This window comes from Macaca fascicularis, chromosome 7 (assembly GCF_037993035.2).
Source record: "Macaca fascicularis isolate 582-1 chromosome 7, T2T-MFA8v1.1".
NCBI lineage: Eukaryota > Metazoa > Chordata > Mammalia > Primates > Cercopithecidae > Macaca > Macaca fascicularis.
Window position 1 is genome coordinate 89,153,258 of NC_088381.1, and position 20,625 is coordinate 89,173,882.

A 20,625-nucleotide genomic window follows, 5' to 3' on the forward strand; every position below is an offset into this window, starting at 1 on the left:
ATGCCATTATCCCTCCAAGCTCCAGGGGGCGATAGGCCAGCGCCTGACTCGCTGCAGCCCCCACGGCGCTCCTTCCAATGAGCAGAGAGTAACGCACGTCCTTGCGGAAGTGACGGCAGTTCCGAGACCAGTGGGGGCGGTGGGAGCGATGAGGGTCTGAGACGGTGGGAGCGGTTGTGTGAAGATGGAGGTAGGAACCTGATAGCTAAGAAGGCTGGCGAGAGAACGCGGCCGACCGGGTTGAAGCAGAGACGGGAAGCCGGGTGGAAAGGCGACTGACGGGAGAGGAGAGAGAGCGGGGTTTGGGGAGTGTTGTCAGAATGTCGGGGTCAGAAGCCATCGCTCCAAGCTAATTCCCTGCTCCCCCTAACTTATCCCCGCGGCTTTCTTTTGGTTTCCAGTTTCCCGGAGGAAATGACAATTACCTGACTATCACAGGGCCTTCGCACCCCTTCCTGTCAGGGGCCGAGGTGAGCACGAGCTGCCGACGCCGCGGGGGGAGGGCCTGAGGCCGCGGTGGGGTAGGGTGGTGGGGAGGAGAGCACGCACTCCAGGGACGGGGGCTGGGAACCAAGGGCTGCAATTGGTGTTTAGAGAAAAGTGGCAGCTGCTTCTGGAGCCTATGGGGACTATCTGGGGAAGTCTTGGGAAGTTGCTGTCATCAGAAAAGCAAGCTATTGGAAAGAGATAACCTATTTAAAGAGAAAAGTGATTCTGGATTAGAAGACAGTGAAATTGTCTCCTTTCTCTGGGGAGAAATAACTACAGTAATCTTAAAGGATCGCAGTGGGAAGAAAATTTTTCAGCAGCTGAAGAAACTGGGGTGAGGGGAGGAGCTTACCTAGCAGAGGGTTGACCGTGGAACAGCATGTGTTCATTCCTGTAACGAACTCTGTTGAAGGGGTCTTTTTAAATTTGTTTCATTTATATTTCCTACTGGTTTTGTTTTGTTTTGAGACAGAGTCTCGCTTTGTCGCCCAGGCTGGAGTGCAGTGGTGCGATGTCGGCTCACTGCAACCTCCGCCTCCCGGGTTCAAGCGATTCTCCTGCCTCAGCCTCCCGAGTAGCTGGGATTACAGGCGTGTGCCACCATGCCCGGCTAATTTTGTATCTTTAGTGGAGATATAGTTTCACCATATTGGCCAGGCTGGTCTCAAACTCCTGACCTCAGGTGATCCACCCACCTCGGCCTCCCAAAGTGCTGGAATTACAGGCCTGAGCCACTGCGCCTGGCCTAAATTTACTACTTTAATAAAAAGTTTGTGGTTACCTTTACCTACACAGTGTCGGCTTGTTTTGCTAATGCCAGGAAGAAAGGAAATAGCTGCTAGAGAACATAAAAAGAGTTGAGTAGGATATGTGTTTCAGTTTTTCTGTGACTCAGACGTTGGGCACATTACTTCATCGTTGTATGTCATAGTTTCCCCAACTGTCAAACAGCTGTAATAATAGCTTCTTATGCTGTTTTATAGTAGAAGTAAAGGTTGTGATGAAACCCTAAAGTATTTGTTAAAAAAATCTGGTTGAGCCGGGCGCGGTGGCTCATGCCTGTAATCCCAGCACTTTGGGAGGCCGAGGCAGGTGGATCACCTGAGGTCGGGAGTTCAAGACCAGCCTGACCAACATGAAGAAACCGCGTCTCTACTAAAAATACAAAATTAGCCGGGGTGGTGGCGCATGCCTGTAATCCCAGCCACTCGGGAGGCTGAGGCAGGAGAATCGCTTGATCCCGGGAGGCGGAGGTTGTGGTGAGCCGAGATCGCGCCATTGCACTCCAGCCTGGGCAAAAAGAGGGAAACTTTGTCTCAAAAAAAAAAAAAAAAAAATTCTGGTTGAAATATTGTCATAATATAGATACGTATCACTTGTTTAGGAGAAGCAAAAGAGAACGGTGGAACAGACAAAAATTTCTGTCTTTGAGAAACTGAAGTCTTGAACCACGTGCCATTTTTTGAGGACTTTTAAATTTATTTTCAAAAGTGGTGTGGACCATTTGCATCAGTTTTTTGTACCAAGAATTGTCAGTGGCTGTCGCATGCGTTTATCCTATAATCCTAACGTTTTCATGGATGAAAATGGGGTTGACAAGGGGTAGTTGCTAGTTTAACTTTTTTTTCTTTTTTTGTCGGGGGGAGGTGACAGTCTCCCTGTAGCCCAGGCTGCAGTGCCGTGGCACGATCTTGGCTCACTGCAGCCTCCACCTCCTGGGCTGAAGTGATTCTTCTGCCTCAGCCTCCCAAGTAGCTGGGAGTACAGGTGTGCGCCACCACACCCAGCTAATTTTTTTTCTTTTTTCTTTTTCTTTTTCTTTTTGTATTTTAGTAGAGACAGGGTTTCATCATGTTGCCCAGGCTGGTCTTGAACTCCTGGCCTCAAGTGATCTGTCCACCTCAGCCTCCCAAAGTGCTAGGATTATAGGCATAAGCCACCATGCCCGGCGCCAGTTTAACTTTTTTGTTGCTTTATTAGTCTTATAAGCAGGGTAAGTGTGAATCTAGTATGTGGCAAACTTAGAAATGATATAAAACCTAAATCTGGACCCAGCACAGTGGCTCATGCCACTAATCCGAACTGTTTGGGAGGCTGAGGTGGGAGAATTGCTTGAGCCCAAGAGTTCTAGACCAGGTTGGGCAACGTGATCAAACTCCGTCTCTATAAAAAATAGTAATAATTAATTTTAAAAAAACAGCTGAGGCCGGGCGTGGTGGCTCATGCCTGTAATCCCAGCACTTTGGGAGGCCAAGGTGGGCGGATCACGAGGTCAGGAGTTCAAGACCAGCCTGACCAACATGTGAAACCCCACCTCTACCAAAAATACAAAAATCAGCCAGGCGTGGTGGTGCGCACCTGTAATCCCAGCTACTCAGGGGACTGAGGCAGGAGAAACACTTGAACCCGGGAAGCAGAGTTTGCAGTGAGCCAGGATCGCACCATTGTACTCCAGCTTGGGTGAACAAGTGAGACTCCGTCTCAAAACAAAAACAGCTAAAATGTGCTTGGTGCTTTGCACTCTCAGTTGCCAGTTTCTTCGAGTGAGATCTCCATTTTGAAATTTAATTATTTGAGTGTTGCAAATCTCATATTGGACTTATCTGCATGAAATTCCCAATTTCTCCTCAATCAGGTCTCCACAGTTTAAATTTTGTTATTTAGAGTGTTATAAATTTGACTTTGGCCTCATTCATGTGAAAGTGCATTTTAAAATGAAATACAAGTAGCTTTTAAGTTTACCCACTGTTCTTAATTCTCTACCCTGTTTATGAAATTGAATAATCAAGAGGTAACCACATTAAAAAAGTGGTTCCTTTTTGTTTTTGCTTTTGTGTTTGATAGAGACAGGATCTCACCATGTTGTCCAGGCTGGTCTCAAATTCCTAGGCTCAAGCGATCCTCCCACCTCAGCCTTCCAAAGTGCTAGGATTATAGGTGTGAGCCACCATGCCTGGCCCGAAGTGGTTCCTTTTTATGTCAAGAAACCTCCCATGAAGAATCATGGTGTATAGTGAAGAAAAGTAAATTTAAAGTATTAATAAGTAATATTATAATGAAAAAGAAAGAAACTTTCCAAGTTCAGTCTGTCCTTTGTTTTTGTTTTTGGGACTTAAGAAATCTTATTTTATTTTGCCAAGAAGCTGATAGCTAAGTTTTAGTCTCAATTTCAGTAGCTTCCTTTTGCCTGAGGCTCCTGTCATTGTTAACAGTTCTCCATTTTCTCATTACAACTTCTATACCTTCCCTTTCCCTTGGTAGTGGTGGTAATGATTGTTTTATAACTTATTTTAATGGGGTTATGGTTTTATTGTGAGCCATCCCAAATAGATCTTAGAAGTAGGTAAAGGTAACATTAAAAAAAATTGTTTTTACAAGAGAGGAAATTTTTAGAGTTTGCTGACCCTCCCCGAAAAAAGTAGTTGCCCATAAAAAGTACTAAACATTTAAAAAATGAATAATTGGTCTCCACTGTAATTAGGAACTTCTTTTCATCAAAAAACATGATTTCATAACAAATAGGCATTCCACAGACTGGGAGAAGATATTTACAATACATATATATATCTAACTCATATTCAGAATATATCAAGTATTTCTGCAGAGTAAAAGAAAGAATCCAATTTAAAAGGAAGCAAAGGCCAGGCGTGGTGGCTCATGCCTGTAATTCCAGCACTTTGGGAGGCTGAGGTGAGTGGATCACCTGAGGTCTGGAGTTCAAGACCAGCCCGAGCGACATGGAGAAACCCCGTCTCCTAAAAATACAAAATAAGCTGGGTGTGGCAGCGCATGCCTGTAATCCTAGCTACTCGGGAGGCTGAGGCAGGAGAATCACTTGAACCTGGGACGTGGAAGTTGTGGTAAGCTGATATTGCACCATTGCACTCCAGCCTGGGCAACAAGAGTGAAACTCCGTCTCAAAAAAATAAAATAAAAGCAGGCAAAAGATTTGAACAGTCACTTCACAAAAGAAGATGTCCAAATTGCCAGTAAGAGTTGGCAAGGATGTGGATAACTCTTTTGTTTTTTTCTTTGTTTGTTTGTTTGTTTGTTTTGAGATAGTCTTGCTCTGTCGCCCAAGCTACAGTGCGGTGGCGGGATCTCCACTCACTGCAACCTCCACCTCCCACGTTGAAACAACTCTTGTGCCTCAACCTCCTGAGTAGCTGGGTTTACAGGAATGCACCACCACACCTGGCTAATTTTTTTAGTATTTTTGGTAGAGACTGGTTTTCACCACGTTGGCCAAGTTGCTCTCAAACTCCTGACCTCAAGTGATCTACCTGCCTCAGCCTCCCAAAGTGCTGGGATTATAGCTGTGAGCCACCTTGCCCAGTGGATGTGGATAACTTAATTATTGCTAGTGAGAGTGTAAATTAATTGAGCCACTGGAAAACTAGCAGTACCTACTAAAGATAAACATGTCACCCCTAACCTATGACCAGGTAAATTCCACTCTATGATATGTACACAACAGAAATGATTGCATATGTTCACCAAAAACATGTTCACAGCAACTTTATTCTTAATAGCTTAACCCTGAAAACAACCCAGATGTCTATCAACAGAAAAAATGGTGTATTTGTGAAAAGGAATACTACACAGAAATAAAAAATGAAATTATAAATGCAGTTGGATAATCTAAACAATATATTGTTGAGTAGAAAACAGACATAAAAGAGTAGATACTACATTAGTTCTTTTTTTTGTTGTTGTTGAGATGGAGTCTCACTCTGTCACCCAGGCTGGGATGCCGTGGTTCAGTCTTGGCTCACTACAACCTCCGCCTCCTGGGTTCAAGCGATTCTGCTACCTAAGCCTCACGAGTAGCTCGGACTATAGGTGCCCACCACCATGCCTAGCTAATTTTTGTATTTTTAGTAGAGGTGGGGTTTCACAATGTTGGCCAGGCCAGTCTTGATCTCCTGACCTTGTGATCCACTCGCCTCCTCCTCCCAAAGTGCTGGGATTACAGGCATGAGCCACCGCGCCTGGCTAGTTCATATTAGTTCATATTTTTAAATGAGGGTCAAGAATAGGCAAAACTGAGCTATCAAAATAGTGATACCTGTTGGGAAGGGAAGGAAGTATTCACTGGAAAGGGGCACAAGGAAATGTTCTGCATCTTTGATCTGGATAGTGATTACTTGGATGGTTGCATATCTAAAAAATCCGTTAAGCTATACACTTAAAATTTATGTACCTGGCCGGGCACGGTGGCTCAAGCCTGTAATCCCAGCACTTTGGGAGGCCGAGACGGGCGGATCACGAGGTCAGGAGATCGAGACCATCCTGGCTAACACGGTGAAACCCCGTCTCTACTAAAATACAAAAAAAAAACTAGCCGGGCGAGGTGGCGGGCGCCTGTAGTCCCAGCTACTCGGGAGGCTGAGCCAGGAGAATGGCGTGAACCCGGGAGGCGGAGCTTGCAGTGAGCTGAGATCCGGCCACTGCACTCCAGCCTGGGCACAGAGCCAGACTCCGTCTCAAAAAAAAAAAAAAAAAAAAAAAAAAAAATTTATGTACCTTACATAAGTTATATATCAATGAAATAAGAAATAGTAATAATTTCAAAAGAGTAGCAGTCCAGAGATAGCATTGCCTGAGATGGAAAGTTCTATGATCGGAAGGCAATTTAATCTTTCTGTTTCTGTTTTTCAGATTGGCTCTAATATAGTGGTATTATGCTTAGAGCACATTGGGGAAATAATTAGGCCTAAAGGTACCTATCCTTCGGTAGGAAAAGTAACTGTAGCATTAGAACTAGTTCATTATTTCAGGCTGAATAGGTAAAATTTTCACTACTACATCAGTTTTTAAGAACAGCTATTTAAATAACCCATAGTACCATTGTATTGTTGAATAAATAGGTGTTGGATTAAAATAAATTTCTCTAAAATGAATATATAATAAGCTAAAGAAATAGATTGTATGTTTTGGTATCAGAGAATGATAAAAGGGAGGGAAATGGTATTTTTGATTTTTTGGTTCTCTTGATATTTAAGCATCTTTCCTTATAAACTGTAATTCCCAAACCAGCCCCTCCCTCAAAAAGGCCCAGGAATTGAACAGAGGAGGAAAGGAAAGCTAAGTTAGAAGGTAACTGCATATCATGTTCCTGTTTTCTCTTTCTGTGTCCAAACCATTTCTTTTTAATATTTGCTACAGTTTTAGCTTTGTTTTATATTTAACAGTCTAGAATGTGATCTCTTTATGTAATCCACTAAAATAAAATAAGTTTAGATATTCATTTTTGGATTTTACTGATCATTTGTAGTGAAAGAGATTTTAGTGAATCTCTATTTTTATTATAGCATGTGGTTTACCCTTCTGTATCCTTTTTTTTTTAACCCTCTGTATTCTTGATAATTGCAGTTACCTTACTATTCATACTTAAAGGAAAAAATAAAACAGAACCCAGAAAACCACCATGAAAGCCATAGGTATTGAATAACAAAGCTTTTCCACATCCCAAGGGGTGGCATATAGAAAGAATGCCTTGTCAGTCCTACATAATGGAATCTCTCCATATCTATATATATATTTTTTTTATCATTGCCCAGTTCATTTTATGTAGCCATGTCTAATTTTTTAGTGTACAATGAGAACATTCCAGATGGTTTATGAGGGGTAGTCACTTGTGGAACACTGGTCCCTTGTTTTGGATATAAATTTTTATCCTTTTGGGGTTCTCATTAACGGATAGTATCATTTTTTATATCCTGACAAAGTTGCTGTTTTGTTGTGGTAAGCAGAAAAGGGTAGGCATCTTTGCTTTAACAAAGCAATCTGTATCTTAAAAATTTTGGAAACTACCATTTTACTATTAGTCTAGTACAGTAAATGTTTCCCTTGATCCATGTTCCTATAACTTTTTTTTTTTTTTTGGTATGAGAATTTGGTAAAAATCTTTGTACCTTCTACCTTAAAACTGCTCATGTAAACCTAAACTGAAATATCAGAAAGAGTCATGGATTGGAAGTTAAGAACTTCCACACAATAACAAAAATTATGGGCCAGACACAGTGGCTCACACTTGTAATCCTAGAACTTTGGGAGGCCAAGGTGGGAAGATCACTTGAGCCCAAGAGTTCAAGGCTGCAGTGAGTGATGATGGAGCCATGCACTTAGCCTGGGCGACAGGGTAAGACCCTGTCTCAAAATTAAAACAAAACAAAACAACATACATAAATACATGATTTGTATACTACTGAGAAAAGTTCAGTTCTTAGGGAAAGTTTAGTTTTTCCCATCAAGAACTGCCTGATATTTTTTGTTATTTGTGTGTGTGTGTGTGTGTGTGTGTGTGTGTGTGAGAGAGAGAGAGAGAGACAGTCTTGCTCTGTCATCCAGGCTGGAGTGCAGTGGTGTGATCTTGGCTCACTGCAGCCTCCAACTCCCGGGTTCAAGCTATTCTCGTGCTTCAGCCACCCAGGTAGCTGGGATTATAGGTGTGCACCACCACACCCAGCTAATTTTTGTATTTTTAGTAGAGATGGGGTTTTCCATGTTGGCCAGGCTGGTCCCGAACTCCCGACTTCAAGTGATCTACCCTCCTTGGCTTCCCAAGGTACTGGGATTACAGGCGTGAGCCACCACTCCCAGTTGAGAACTGCATGTTCTTATGCTCCGCATGCTGCTTATATCTCAGACAAGGACCAAATTTTTTACCATACCAAGTAAAATAGTAAGGAGAAGGAAAATACAGAAATGAAACTATGTATATCTTTTTGTCTTTTAGGAAATTTTTACAAATGTGATTCACAGAGATTGGGCATTTCACAGGCATACTTTTTTCTCCCTAGTTTCTGCTAGCTGGAAATTTTCTTTCTAGCAATGTCTTTTTTTTTGAGACGGAGTCTCCCTCTGTCACCCAGACTGGGGTGCAGTGGCACGATCTCGGCTCACTGCAACCTCTGCCTCCTGGATTCAAGTTATTCTCCTGCCTCAGCCTCCTGAGGTAGCTGGCATTACAGGTACCCGCCACCACGCCAGGCTAATTTTTGTATTTTTAGTAAAGATGGATTTTCACCATGTTGGCCAGGCTGGTCTCGAACTCTTGACCTCAAGTGGTCCACCCGCCTCGGCCTCCCAAAGTGCTGAGATTATAGGCGTGAGCCACCGCACCTGGCCTTTTTTTTTTTCTCTTTTTTCTTTCTTCTTTCTTTCTTTTCTTTTTTTTTTTTTTTTTTTTCCTTTTAGACATGGTCTTGGTCTGTCGCCCAGGCTGGAGTGCAGTGATGCAGTCTTGGCTCACTGCAACCTCCAACTCCTGAGTTCGAGCGATCCTCGTGCCTCAGCCTCTCGAGTACCTGGGATTACAGGTGTGTGCCACCATGCCTGACTAATTTTTGTTCTTTTAGTAGTAGAGATGGGTTTCACTGTTTTGGCCAGGCTGGTCTTGAACTCCTGGCCTCGTGTGATCCACCCACCTGGGCCTCCCAAAGTGCTGGGATTACAGGTGTGAACCACCGCTCCCAGCCTAATGTCTTCATTAAACCAGAATTGGCGGCTGGGCGCTGTGGCTCATGCTTGTAATCCCAACAGTTTGGGACGCCAAGGCAGGGTGATGGCTTGAGTCCAGGAGTTCAAGACCAGTCTGGGCAATATGGCCAGACCCAATCTCTACAAAAAATACAAAAACTAACCTGGCGTCGTGGCCAGGCGGGGTGGCTCATGCCTGTAATCTCAGCACTTTGGGAGGCCGAGGAGGGCGGATCACCTGAGGTCAGGAGTTCAAGACCAGCCTGACCAACATGAAGAAACCCCGTCTCTACTAAAAATACACAATTAGCCAGGCATGGTGACACATGTCTGTAATCCCAGCTACTAGGGAGGCTGAGGCAGGAGAATTGCTTGAACCTGGGAGGCGGAGGTTGTGGTGAGCAGAGTTCATGCCATTGCACTCCAGCCTGGGCAAAAAGAGTGAAACTCTGTCTCAAAAAAAAAAAAAAAAAAAAAAAAAAATTAGCCTGGCGTGGTGGTATGCACCTATAGTATCAGTTACTTGGGAGGCTGAGGTGGGAGAATCACTTGAACCCGGGAGGCAGAGATTGAAGTGAGCAAGATTGCACCAGTGCACTTTATCATGGGTGACAAAGGAGACTCTATCTCAAAAAAGAAAAAAAATAAAACTAGGCAGAGATTGCAGTGAGCAAGATTGCACCACTGCACTTTATCATGGGTGACAAAGGAGACTCTATCTCAAAAAAGAAAAAAAATAAAACTGCCAAGCACAGTGGCTGGTGCCTGTAATCCCAGCACTTTGGGAGACCGAGGTGGGCGGATCACAAAGTCAAGAGATCAAGACCATCCTGGCCAACATGGTGAAACCCTGTCTCTATTAAAAAATACAGAAATTAGCTGGGCATGGTGGCACACACCTGTAGTAGTCCTAGCTACTTGGGAGGCTGAGGCAGGAGAATTGCTTGAACCCTGGAGGCAGAGGTTGTAGTGAGCCACTGCACTCCAGCCTGGGCTACAGAGCAAGACTCCATCTCAAAAAAAAAAAAAAAAACAGAAATGGTCATAATAGAAGAACCTTTCAGGATCTAGAGGAACCTTGAGGTCTGTAAGCCCAACACTTTGGAGACTGAGGCAGTAGGATCAGTTGAGCCCAGGAGTTCGAGACTAGCCTGGGCAACACAGGGAGAGCTTGTCTCTACAAAAAATTTTAAAAATTAGCTGGGTGTGGCAGCACATGCCTGTAGTCCCAACTACTTGGGAGGCTGGGGCTGGAGGCTTGCTTGAGCCCAGGAATTACAGACCAGCTTTGGTGACAGAGCAATACCCCATCTCAAAAAAAAAAAAAAAAAAAAAGAAACCTTTAAGAACTCTTATTTAAAGAATGCATTGTTCAATTACAAAAAAAAAAAAAAAGTGGGTACCAATTGAATTTGATCTGAATCAGTTTATATTTACTATGCTATGTGTTAGATTGATAGAATTTAAAGTTTCTAAAATTCCAATTATCTGTGATAATTGGTTGGGGTAGGGGGCAAAGGAATCATTATTAGGATATTATTCATAACAATGGTTAATGATGGTTATTAAGCCATTATATGTATCAGGCAATGTGCTAAGCTTTTATGCATGAAATCTCACTTATCCTAATAATAACCATATAAGGGGATTACCATTGTAATTCCCATTTTACAGATGAAGAAAACTTGTTAAAGGTCTTGTACCCAGGTCTCTCTGATAGCAGTCTCTTGCTATTATTTATAATTGTCTATTGTTGCAAATGCCACCATTTAGATTTTAGTGTCAAAACAGAACCATAGCACTTAACATATCTTAGATCATATCTTGGTCTGTTAGCTGCATGAGTGGTGGCCTCATTCAGAAGAGAAAGAATGTATTATTATTGACCTAGTTGGACTCACAGGAAGAGATTGGGTCTTTAGCCAGCTGGAGTAATCCTTTTCCTCTCTTAGAAGCTTGTTCAGCAAGACTAGCATTTTTGGCATTGTTGAGGTTTTCTGAAAATCGTATACAAATGGGAATCTTGGTCGGGCGCAGTGGCTCACGCCTGTAATCCCAGCACTTTGGGAGGCCAGGGTGGGTGGATCACGAGGTCAGGAGATCGAGACCATCCTGGCTAGCACGGTGAAACTCCGTCTCTACTAAAAATACAAAAAAATTAGCCGGGCGTGGTGGTGGGCGCCTGTAGTCCCAGCTACATGGGAAGCTGAGGCTGGAGAATGGCCTGAACCCGGGAGGCGGAGCTTTCAGTGAGTGGAGATCGAGCCACTGCATTCCAGCGTGGGCGACAGAGCGAGACTCTGTCTCAAAAAAAAACAAAAAAAACAAATGGGAATTTTTAGTTGTTAACATTATAATTTCTAAAGTGGAGAAGAAGTAGGAAACTCTAAGTGCAAATATTTTAGAGGGGGATAAAGTTTCCATGACAGTACATTTTAGCATCTGTTTGAAAGGAACCTAAAACAACAAAGTACAATTGGCTGGCTGACAGCAAATTTCTGTGGCCTAACAGTTTAGTTGTAATAATTGTGAAATAACTGCTCTATTAGAATCTTTAGAGAGATTTCAAGGATCATAGTAAGCAGGTTATAAAGGCTGTATTCTAAGTAATGGTACTGGAAGAATTTTTCATTAGAACAATAGGCATAATTTAGGACAAAAGAGTAGTAATGGTAGAAAAGAGATAAAAGAATTGAAAATTGTGACTGATGTTAGCAGCCTTGAATGCACCAAGTGACCAAGGGTATCAGAAGAGAGATTGGTAAAAATAATAGGTTCTAAGAAATTGATTATAAAATAGGATCCTAAGCAGAAAAAATGTACCCTGAGAATCTCTAGTACCCCATTATGTTCTTCACTTAGTAGTATGCCATTTCTCCTCTTTTCGCTAATTCTTTTCCCCCTTTTTTCCCTACAGACATTCCATACACCAAGCTTGGGAGATGAGGAATTTGAAATCCCACCTATCTCCTTGGATTCTGATCCCTCATTGGCTGTCTCAGATGTGGTTGGCCACTTTGATGACCTGGCAGACCCTTCCTCTTCACAGGATGGCAGTTTTTCAGCCCAGTATGGGGTCCAGACATTGGACATGCCTGTGGGCATGACCCATGGCTTGATGGAGCAGGGCGGGGGGCTCCTGAGTGGGGGCTTGACCATGGTAAGGGGCAAGAGATTGTCAGGCTTACCCCAGCTAACAGGCATGGCATTAGGGGAGACAAAAGTTACTGTATTCCCTACTACACTTGGGTATTACTTGTGTGTCTTCTTGTGGCTAAAGGCTCACCAACAAAGACTTAGTTTCACCTGAATAAATGAAATTTACCATGTAGGTAGATTTTACTTGAAAAATAATTTAAAATTGTACAATGTCTGGTTAGAAAATTATTGTGGTTTTTGGGAAAGTGTTTTCTGCTTTTATTATGACCTTCACATCCTAGGATTCAAATTTGAATGTGATAGCTGGCACGTGGAGGGATTTATTAAAAAATGGTCTGAATCATGTTGAGAAGCCAGCAGATCAGAGCTTTTTTTTAAAAAAAAGGTCTGAGTCAAATATAGTATTGTAGATTACTATGTAATATAAATCAGTATGTTGGGCTTCTGGCACATGAAACCAGTAGCACATCTTCACACTCTATATTTGATGCCAAACTTCTGTAATATTGGCCTATTTATGCTGACTGCCTGTGTATTATTTTAAAAGCTATTATTTTGGGAGGGTACAGACAGGAAGTTTTTCTTTACTCAATGTGTTGTCCCTACTTATAGATTACTGAATAAGTTGATAGCTCTTTAACTTCTCCAACAGTATGACTTCTCTGATTATTTTTAGTTCTTCTTTTGAGTGCAAAGAAGTAAATTCATTAATTTCTGTACTTTTTAAAAAAGCTTATGTTTTTATTTTCAGTTTTGAAGACTATTTTATGTTTTGTATTTTAAATGATACAATCTGGGTAGGCAGGGAATTTATAAGCTATCTTAAATTTAGGGGGGAAAGTGGTGTTTTTTTATATTTACCGTTTAATTAGTCCTTCTGCTTCTCTCAGGACTTGGACCACTCTATAGGAACTCAGTATAGTGCCAACCCACCTGTTACAATTGATGTACCAATGACAGACATGACATCTGGCTTGATGGGGCATAGCCAGTTGACCACCATTGATCAGTCAGAACTGAGTTCCCAACTGGGTTTGAGCTTAGGGGGTGGCACCATCCTACCACCTGCCCAGTCACCTGAAGATCGTCTTTCAACCACGCCTTCACCTACTAGTTCACTTCATGAGGATGGTGTTGAGGATTTCCGGAGGGTGAGGCATTCCCTGCCAAAATCAATTCTGCTGTGATATTCTAGGATAAAATTCTTGGGATACAGAGCTTAATCAGTATTCTTTAGCCTTACCATGCCATCTCCTCTGCTCTTTTCTGGGTATGGGGTTCCACCTACCAATTTCCAGTTTATAATTCTCTCAATCCCTATTCTTATTAGTTCTCCATACTTGACCAGTGTCTTTTAACGCTATTTCCATGATTTTTAGCATTTCTGAAAATTCCATACATGTGGCTAGTTTCCAGACATAATACTTGTCATCATCCATTGTGTAATTCTTTTTCTCTCTTAACAGCAACTTCCCAGCCAGAAGACAGTGGTGGTGGAAGCAGGGAAAAAGCAGAAGGCCCCAAAGAAGAGAAAAAAGAAAGATCCTAATGAACCTCAGAAACCAGTTTCAGCATATGCTTTATTCTTTCGTGATACACAGGCTGCCATCAAGGGACAGAATCCTAATGCCACTTTTGGTGAGGTTTCAAAAATTGTGGCCTCCATGTGGGATAGTCTTGGAGAGGAGCAAAAACAGGTGAGCAAATGTTGAGGAACTAGTAGTGAATGTTCCAAAAGTTTTTAAAGAGATAAAAATAGAGGTTTTCGGCTGGGCGCGGTGGCTCAAGCCTGTAATCCCAGCACTTTGGGAGGCCGAGACGGGCGGATCATGAGGTCAGGAGATCGAGACCATCCTGGCTAACACGGTGAAACCCCGTCTCTACTAAAATATACAAAAAAAACTAGCTGGGCAAGGTGGCGGGCGCCTGTGGTCCCAGCTACTTGGGAGGCTGAGGCAGGAGAGTGGCGTAAACCCGGGAGGCGGAGCTTGCAGTGAGCTGAGATCTGGCCACTGCACTCCAGCCTGGGAGAGAGAGTGAGACTCTCCTCCTGGGTTCACGCCGCTCTTCTGCCTAAGCCTCCCAAGTAGCTGGGACTACAAGTGCCCACCACCACACCGGGCTAATTTTGTTTTTGTATTTTTAGCAGAGATGGGGTTTCACCGTGTTAGCCAGGGTGGTCTCGATCTCGTGACCTCATGATCCGCCCGTCTCAGCCTCCCAAAGTGCTGGGATTACAGGCTTGAGCCACCGCGCCCAGCCCCAAAAATACCTAAATAATGTGTGGAAGAAGCTCTGGTAGGGCCAAGCCCTTTCATCTTAAATTACACACTTCTGCTTAGTGACAGTGAAGGGCTAAGGGCTAATCACAAGGATAGATGAGTGAAACCCTCTAGTTTGTTCTTGGCTTTTGTTGTGCTGTTTGTGGTGGTAGTATTTAGCTTTACCTCCTAAACCCACACAGTAATAATTTTACTATAAGAATTTAAGAATAAGCCCTGGCACGGTGGCTCACGCCTGTAATCCCAGCACTTTGGGAGACCGAGGCAGGCGGATCACTTGAGGTAAGGAGTTCGAGACCAGCCTGGCCAACATGGTAAAACCCCATCTCTACTAAAAATACCAAATTAGCCAGGCGTGCTGGTGGCTGCCTGTAGTCCCAGTTACTCAGGAGTCTGAGGTAGAACTGCTTGAACCCGGGAGGTGTAGGTTACAGTGAGCCGAGATTGGGCCACCTAGGAGACAAGAGAGAGGATGAAACTCCATCTCAAAAAAAAAATTTTTTTTTTAATGTGAGAAGAGGGCCAGGCCCAGTGGCTCACACCTGTAATCCCAGCCCTTTGGGAGGCCGAGGAGGGCAGATCACTTGAGGTCAGGAGTTCGAGACCAACCTGGCCATCATGGTGAAACCTTGTCTCTACTAAAAATCCAAAACAAGCCAGGCATGGTGGTGTACACCTGTAATCCCAGCTACTTGGGAGGCTAAGACAGGAGAATCGCTTGAACCCAGGAGTCTAAATCCAAAAAAGAAAAAGAAATTCAAAAAAAGGCCAGGTGCGGTGGCCTGGGAGGCAGAGCTTGCAGCAAGCCAAGAACGTGCCACTGCACTCCAGCCTGGGCAACAGAGCAAGACTCTGGCTCAGAAAAAATAAAATAAAATAAATAGTAGCTATTCTTGCCAGACTCCTGTTGATTGGTTGTCTTTCAGAGATATGCTCAGTGGAGTGAGTCTGCCATAGAGGTTGTCTTGACTGTTAGCTTTCAGAATTGTATTCACTGATAGGGGTTGTCAGTGATTAGACTAAGATGAATTGTCATTCATTGATAAATAATACAGAACTATCAGTCTTCCCTAGGAGTATGGGGAGTCTTTTTTTTTTTTAAAGTCTCTTTTTTGCAGGTATATAAGAGGAAAACTGAGGCTGCCAAGAAAGAGTATCTGAAGGCACTGGCTGCTTACAAAGACAACCAGGAGTGTCAGGTAAGAGGGATAGGGTAGATGGATATTTAAACCAGTAAGAAGTTTTTTGGAAGTATTTGTTAGCAGTTTTAAGAAGTAAATACAACCAAGTGATTTATTTATTTATTTATTTATTTATGTAATTATTTATTTTTGTCTTCTTTTAGGCCACTGTAGAAACAGTGGAATTGGATCCAGCACCACCATCACAAACTCCTTCTCCACCTCCTATGGCTACTGTTGACCCAGCATCTCCAGCACCAGCTTCAATAGAGCCCCCTGCCCTGTCCCCATCCATTGTTGTTAACTCCACCCTTTCATCCTATGTGGCAAACCAGGCATCTTCTGGAGCTGGGGGTCAGCCCAATATCACCAAGTTGATTATTACCAAACAAATGTTGCCCTCATCCATTACTATGTCTCAAGGAGGGATGGTTACTGTTATCCCAGCCACAGTGGTGACCTCCCGGGGGCTTCAGCTAGGCCAAACCAGTACAGCCACTATCCAGCCCAGTCAACAAGCCCAGATTGTCACTCGGTCAGTGTTGCAGGCAGCAGCAGCTGCTGCTGCTGCTGCTTCTATGCAACTGCCTCCACCCCGACTACAGCCCCCTCCATTACAACAGATGCCACAACCCCCAACTCAGCAGCAAGTTACCATTCTGCAGCAGCCGCCTCCACTCCAGGCCATGCAACAGCCTCCACCTCAGAAAGTTCGAATCAATTTACAGCAACAGCCACCCCCTCTGCAGATCAAGAGTGTGCCTCTACCCACTTTGAAAATGCAGACTACCTTAGTCCCACCAACTGTGGAAAGTAGTCCTGAGCGGCCTATGAACAACAGCCCTGAGGCCCATACAGTGGAGGCAACTTCTCCTGAGACTATCTGTGAGATGATCACAGATGTAGTTCCTGAGGTGAGCCTTTGATTTTAAGTCTTTCCTCTAGTCTAGTGGAAATGTATAAAAACATTTTTGGTTGACCAAATAAAAGTGGGGGCTGCTACTAGCATTTAATGCCCAGCAACCAGGAACACAAAACATCCTGCAGATGGGATTTCCTTGCAACAGTGACTTGTCTTACCCAAGGTACCCATATTGGTGGTTTTTCTTTTTTTTTTTTTTGAGATGTCTATGCCCAGGCTGGAGTGCAATGGTGCGATCTCGGCTCACCACAACCTCTACCTCCTGGGTTCAAGTGATTCTCCTGCCTCAGCCTCCTGAGTAGCTGGGATTACAGGCATGTGCCATCATGCCTGGCTAATTTTGTATTTTTAGTAGAGACGGTTTCTCCATGTTGGTCAGGCTGGACTTGAACTCCTGACCTCAGGTGATCTGCCTGTCTTGGCCTCCCAAAATGCTGGGATTAGAGGTGTGAGTCACTGCGCCCACCCTGTTTTTTTTTTTGAGACGGAGTCTCGCTCTGTTGCCTGGGCTGGAGTGCAGTGGTGTACTCTCGGCTTACTGCAACCTCCACCTCCTGGGTTCAAGTGATTCTCCTGCCTTAGCCTCCCAAGTAGCTGGGATTACAGGTAATCGCCACTACACCCAGCTAATTTTTTGTATTTTTAACTAGAGACGGAGTTTCACCATGTTGGTTGGGCTGGTCTTGAACTCCTGACCTCGTGATTCGCCCGCCTCGGCCTCCCAGAGTGCAGGGATTACAGGCTTTGAGCCACCGCGTACCCCATAGTGTTTTTAGTGAGATACATTAAGATAAGGACCACTCCTTAACTAAGCAGCGGCCACTAGTTCAGCTGGACAGGATATAGCCTAAACAGTTATTTTTCAGAGTTGTTTACCCAAGGATCTTAAACTTTGGACATATAAAGCTTTTCGTTTATCCTGGGTCTTAAGTTCCTTAGCTTGATGTTTTAAATGTGTGTGGGGCAGAGGGTATAGCCAGAAAAATTTAATTGGTTCATACCATTGTTTTTTAAAACACATAAATATGGCCGGGCGTGGTGGCTCACGTCTGTAATCCTAGCACTTTGGGAGGCCAAGGCAGGTGGATCACCTGAGGTCAGGAGTTCGCGACCAGCCTGGCCAACGTGGTGAAACCCTATCTCTACTAACAATACAAAAAATTAGCCAGGCGTCGTGGCAGGTGCCTGTAATCCCAGCTACTCAGGAGGCTGAGGCAGGAGAATGGCATGAACTGGGGAGGCGGAGCTTGCAGTGAGCCGAGATTGCGCCACTGCACTCCAGCCTGGGAGACAGAGCAGGACTCCGTCTCAAAAAAAACAAACAAAAAAAGGACTACCTCTTTATTCCCAGTACTATACTTGACTAGCCAGGCTTAAGGGGGAAAAAAAGCATTACCACATGCCCACCTTTCTCCTGATGGGAAAAATCTTCCGTCATTCTGCTTGGCAAAGTTCTGAAGCTAGACTGTTGAGGGGGAGACCAAGAACTCACCTTCTCCAGTTTTACCCCCAGTGTGAGGAATTGTAATACCCTTTGCTTCATTGGTTTCAACTAGCTAGCTAGGCAGGGAGCAATTTAATCCACTTTGGTACTCTCTTCCTCTCACAGGTTGAGTCTCCTTCTCAGATGGATGTTGAATTGGTGAGTGGGTCTCCTGTGGCACTCTCACCCCAGCCTCGATGTGTGAGGTCTGGTTGTGAGAACCCTCCCATTGTGAGTAAGGACTGGGACAATGAATACTGCAGCAATGAGTGTGTGGTGAAGCATTGCAGGTGAGCTTACAGTTCCCCCTTTTATAATTCAGATACTGGTCAATTAATTCTGTTGGGAAACATGGTAATCTTGAGCATAAAATCAACATCTCAGTGTCACCTTACTTTAGGTAGAGTAGGTTGCTGTATGTCTATCTGGCATACTAGAAAAGCGCCCCTGCTTAAGAGCTTACATTTGCCACATAGCCAAAGATGACGTAATCAGCAGTTCACATTTTTCAGTTACCACATACCTCTCTATGCTCTTTAAAAATGTGATAATACATTAGGTTGTTAGTGTTTGCAAATACTAGCTTTTCAATCCTTAGTGCAAATCAGACTTAGGGAATTAGAATTTGGGGAGAAATGGTAAGTGGAAAGTAGCATATGATAATTTGCAATTTGTGAGGGAAATGGGGAGAAATTTGGAAGATTTTACCCCTTTCCCCAAATTTCTCTGGGAATTACCTATAGCTGTAGGACAAGGCATTTCTATTTCCTATTTCAAAAACTCTACAGTAAATTAGCATTGCCTCTACTTCTGACTTTTAAGCCCACTGTTCTTATATTTCTAAGGTGATACTATCTAACCATATGCTGCAGGAAATTATCTGGGAACCTATTTGCTTAAGACTGATAAAAAAAATCCAGCTGGGCCAATGTGGTGAAACCCCATCTCTACTACAAATACAAAAATTAGCTGGGCATGGTGGCGGGCGCCTATAGTCCCAGCTACTCAGGAGGCTGAGGCAGGAGAATCTCTTGACCCTGGGAGACGGAGGTTGCAGTGAGCCAAGGAGATAATGCCACTGCACTCTAGCCTGGGCAACAGCGAGACTCTGTCTCAAAAATAAAAAAAAAGACAGATAAAAAGAATGTAGCGACTGGGCGTGGTGGCTCACACCTGTAATCCCAGCACTTTCAGAGGTCGAGGCGGGTGGATCACAAGGTCAGGAGATCGAGACCATCCTGGCTAACACGGTGAAACTCCGTCTCTACTAAAAATACAAAAAATTAGCCGGACGTGGTGGCAGGCGCCTGTAGTCCCAGCTGCTCGGGAGGCTGAGGCAGGAGAATGGCATGAACCCGGGAGGTCCATCTCAAAAAAAAAAAAAAAAAAAAAAAGTAGGCTGTAATTCTGTTTCAGTTTGTGTATAATTCTGTTTGTGTGTCTTTTTCTCTCTTAGGGATGTATTCTTGGCCTGGGTAGCCTCTAGAAATTCAAACACAGTGGTGTTTGTGAAATAGTCCTTCCTGTTCTCCAAGCCAGTGAAGAGTTATCTTCTGGGAACATGTTCAAGAGCCTGTTTTTGAAACACAAGCTGGGCTTCTGGTAGTGCCTGATCACAACCCATGATGGCCATTCATGTTTCACCCCTTTTCTTCCTTCAGCAGAGGCCAGGCTGTGGAGCAGGGCCACTGAATTTGCTGCAATCTGGAGATGCTTTTTATTTTCAACCACAAGCAGAAATACCAGTGGTAATAGCAGAGGAAAGGGTGAAGGGAGTATGGGCAAGCAAAGCATAGGTATGGTAGGGGTGGTGGTGGGGTTGAAGAAACTTGTTGGTATAATTGTCATAGGACTTGCCTAAAATATTATTAAAATTACAGGAGTGTACTCAGCTTTGAGCCTAGGAGAAAACACCACTGTATCCATTTTAAAAGGGCTAAAAGATTATATTAAAGGTTCCCTCTTAAAAAAAAATGTTATTCCCCATTATCACATCAATACACTGCTTTGAGAACAAAACTTTTCAACACAGGCACACTGGGCCACATGGAAAATGACATCACCCAGGAGTTTATTTCTCTTTATATATATATTATTTCTGCAGTTACCATCCTTATCTGAGTTATCACAATTCATGAATCTAAGAGGCAAAACTACATCATTAGTAAGAGGTTTTACCAAAGTCTAAAGTTGTATTCACTTGTGTTTGATGCAATATCTTCAAAAGATCATAGATCTATCATTATTTCTTGGACATAATCTAATGAAAAACAGAAAAGCCACCTAGTTGTAACAGCATAAGCAGAAGTTTACAGCACGATAGTCCAAGTGGTGATAACCTTAAATAAAACTCAAATTTTTACTGTCTGTAAAACAGGAAACGCTCTCCTAGAGAACCTCCTCCTCAACCAACCATGTACATAGTTTTATCCTATGCATTCCTGTTTTCTGTGGGGTTTTTTTTGTTTTGTTTTGTTTTTTGAGACAGCCTCACTCTGTCACCCGGGCTGGAGTGCAGTGGTGCGATCTCAGCTCACTGAACCTCTGCCTCCCAGGTTCAAGCAATTCTCCTGCATCAGCCTCCTGAGTAGCTGGGATTACAGGCGCCTGCCACTACGCCCAGCT

The 20,625-nt window shown here is 43.6% G+C and overlaps 1 protein-coding gene and 1 long non-coding RNA gene across 2 annotated transcripts; one reads left to right on the plus strand and one right to left on the minus strand.

The window, feature by feature from the left end:
* Positions 1-111: 111 nt before the first annotated feature.
* Positions 112-19,974, plus strand: TOX4 (TOX high mobility group box family member 4). Its single transcript, XM_005560784.4, has 9 exons — positions 112-190; positions 402-470; positions 11,891-12,133; positions 13,023-13,283; positions 13,599-13,829; positions 15,533-15,613; positions 15,760-16,509; positions 18,127-18,290; positions 19,457-19,974. Exons 1-9 carry the CDS (start codon positions 185-187, stop codon positions 19,515-19,517), a joined length of 1,866 nt encoding a protein of 621 aa, XP_005560841.1. The 5' UTR covers positions 112-184; the 3' UTR covers positions 19,518-19,974.
* Positions 5,505-6,120, minus strand: LOC135971601 (uncharacterized). The gene is made up of 2 exons (XR_010587827.1): positions 6,016-6,120; positions 5,505-5,692 (listed from the first exon to the last, which is right to left on the minus strand). It is a non-coding gene; the product is annotated as an uncharacterized lncRNA (long non-coding RNA).
* Positions 19,975-20,625: the final 651 nt, after the last annotated feature.

Excerpts from the sequence above, each read along its gene's own strand:
- TOX4 (XM_005560784.4), top strand. Across the intron at positions 15,614-15,759 it reads AAGACAACCAGGAGTGTCAG|GCCACTGTAGAAACAGTGGA; the intron begins GTAAGAGGGATA and ends GTCTTCTTTTAG. Across the intron at positions 18,291-19,456 it reads TGTGTGGTGAAGCATTGCAG|GGATGTATTCTTGGCCTGGG; the intron begins GTGAGCTTACAG and ends TTTCTCTCTTAG.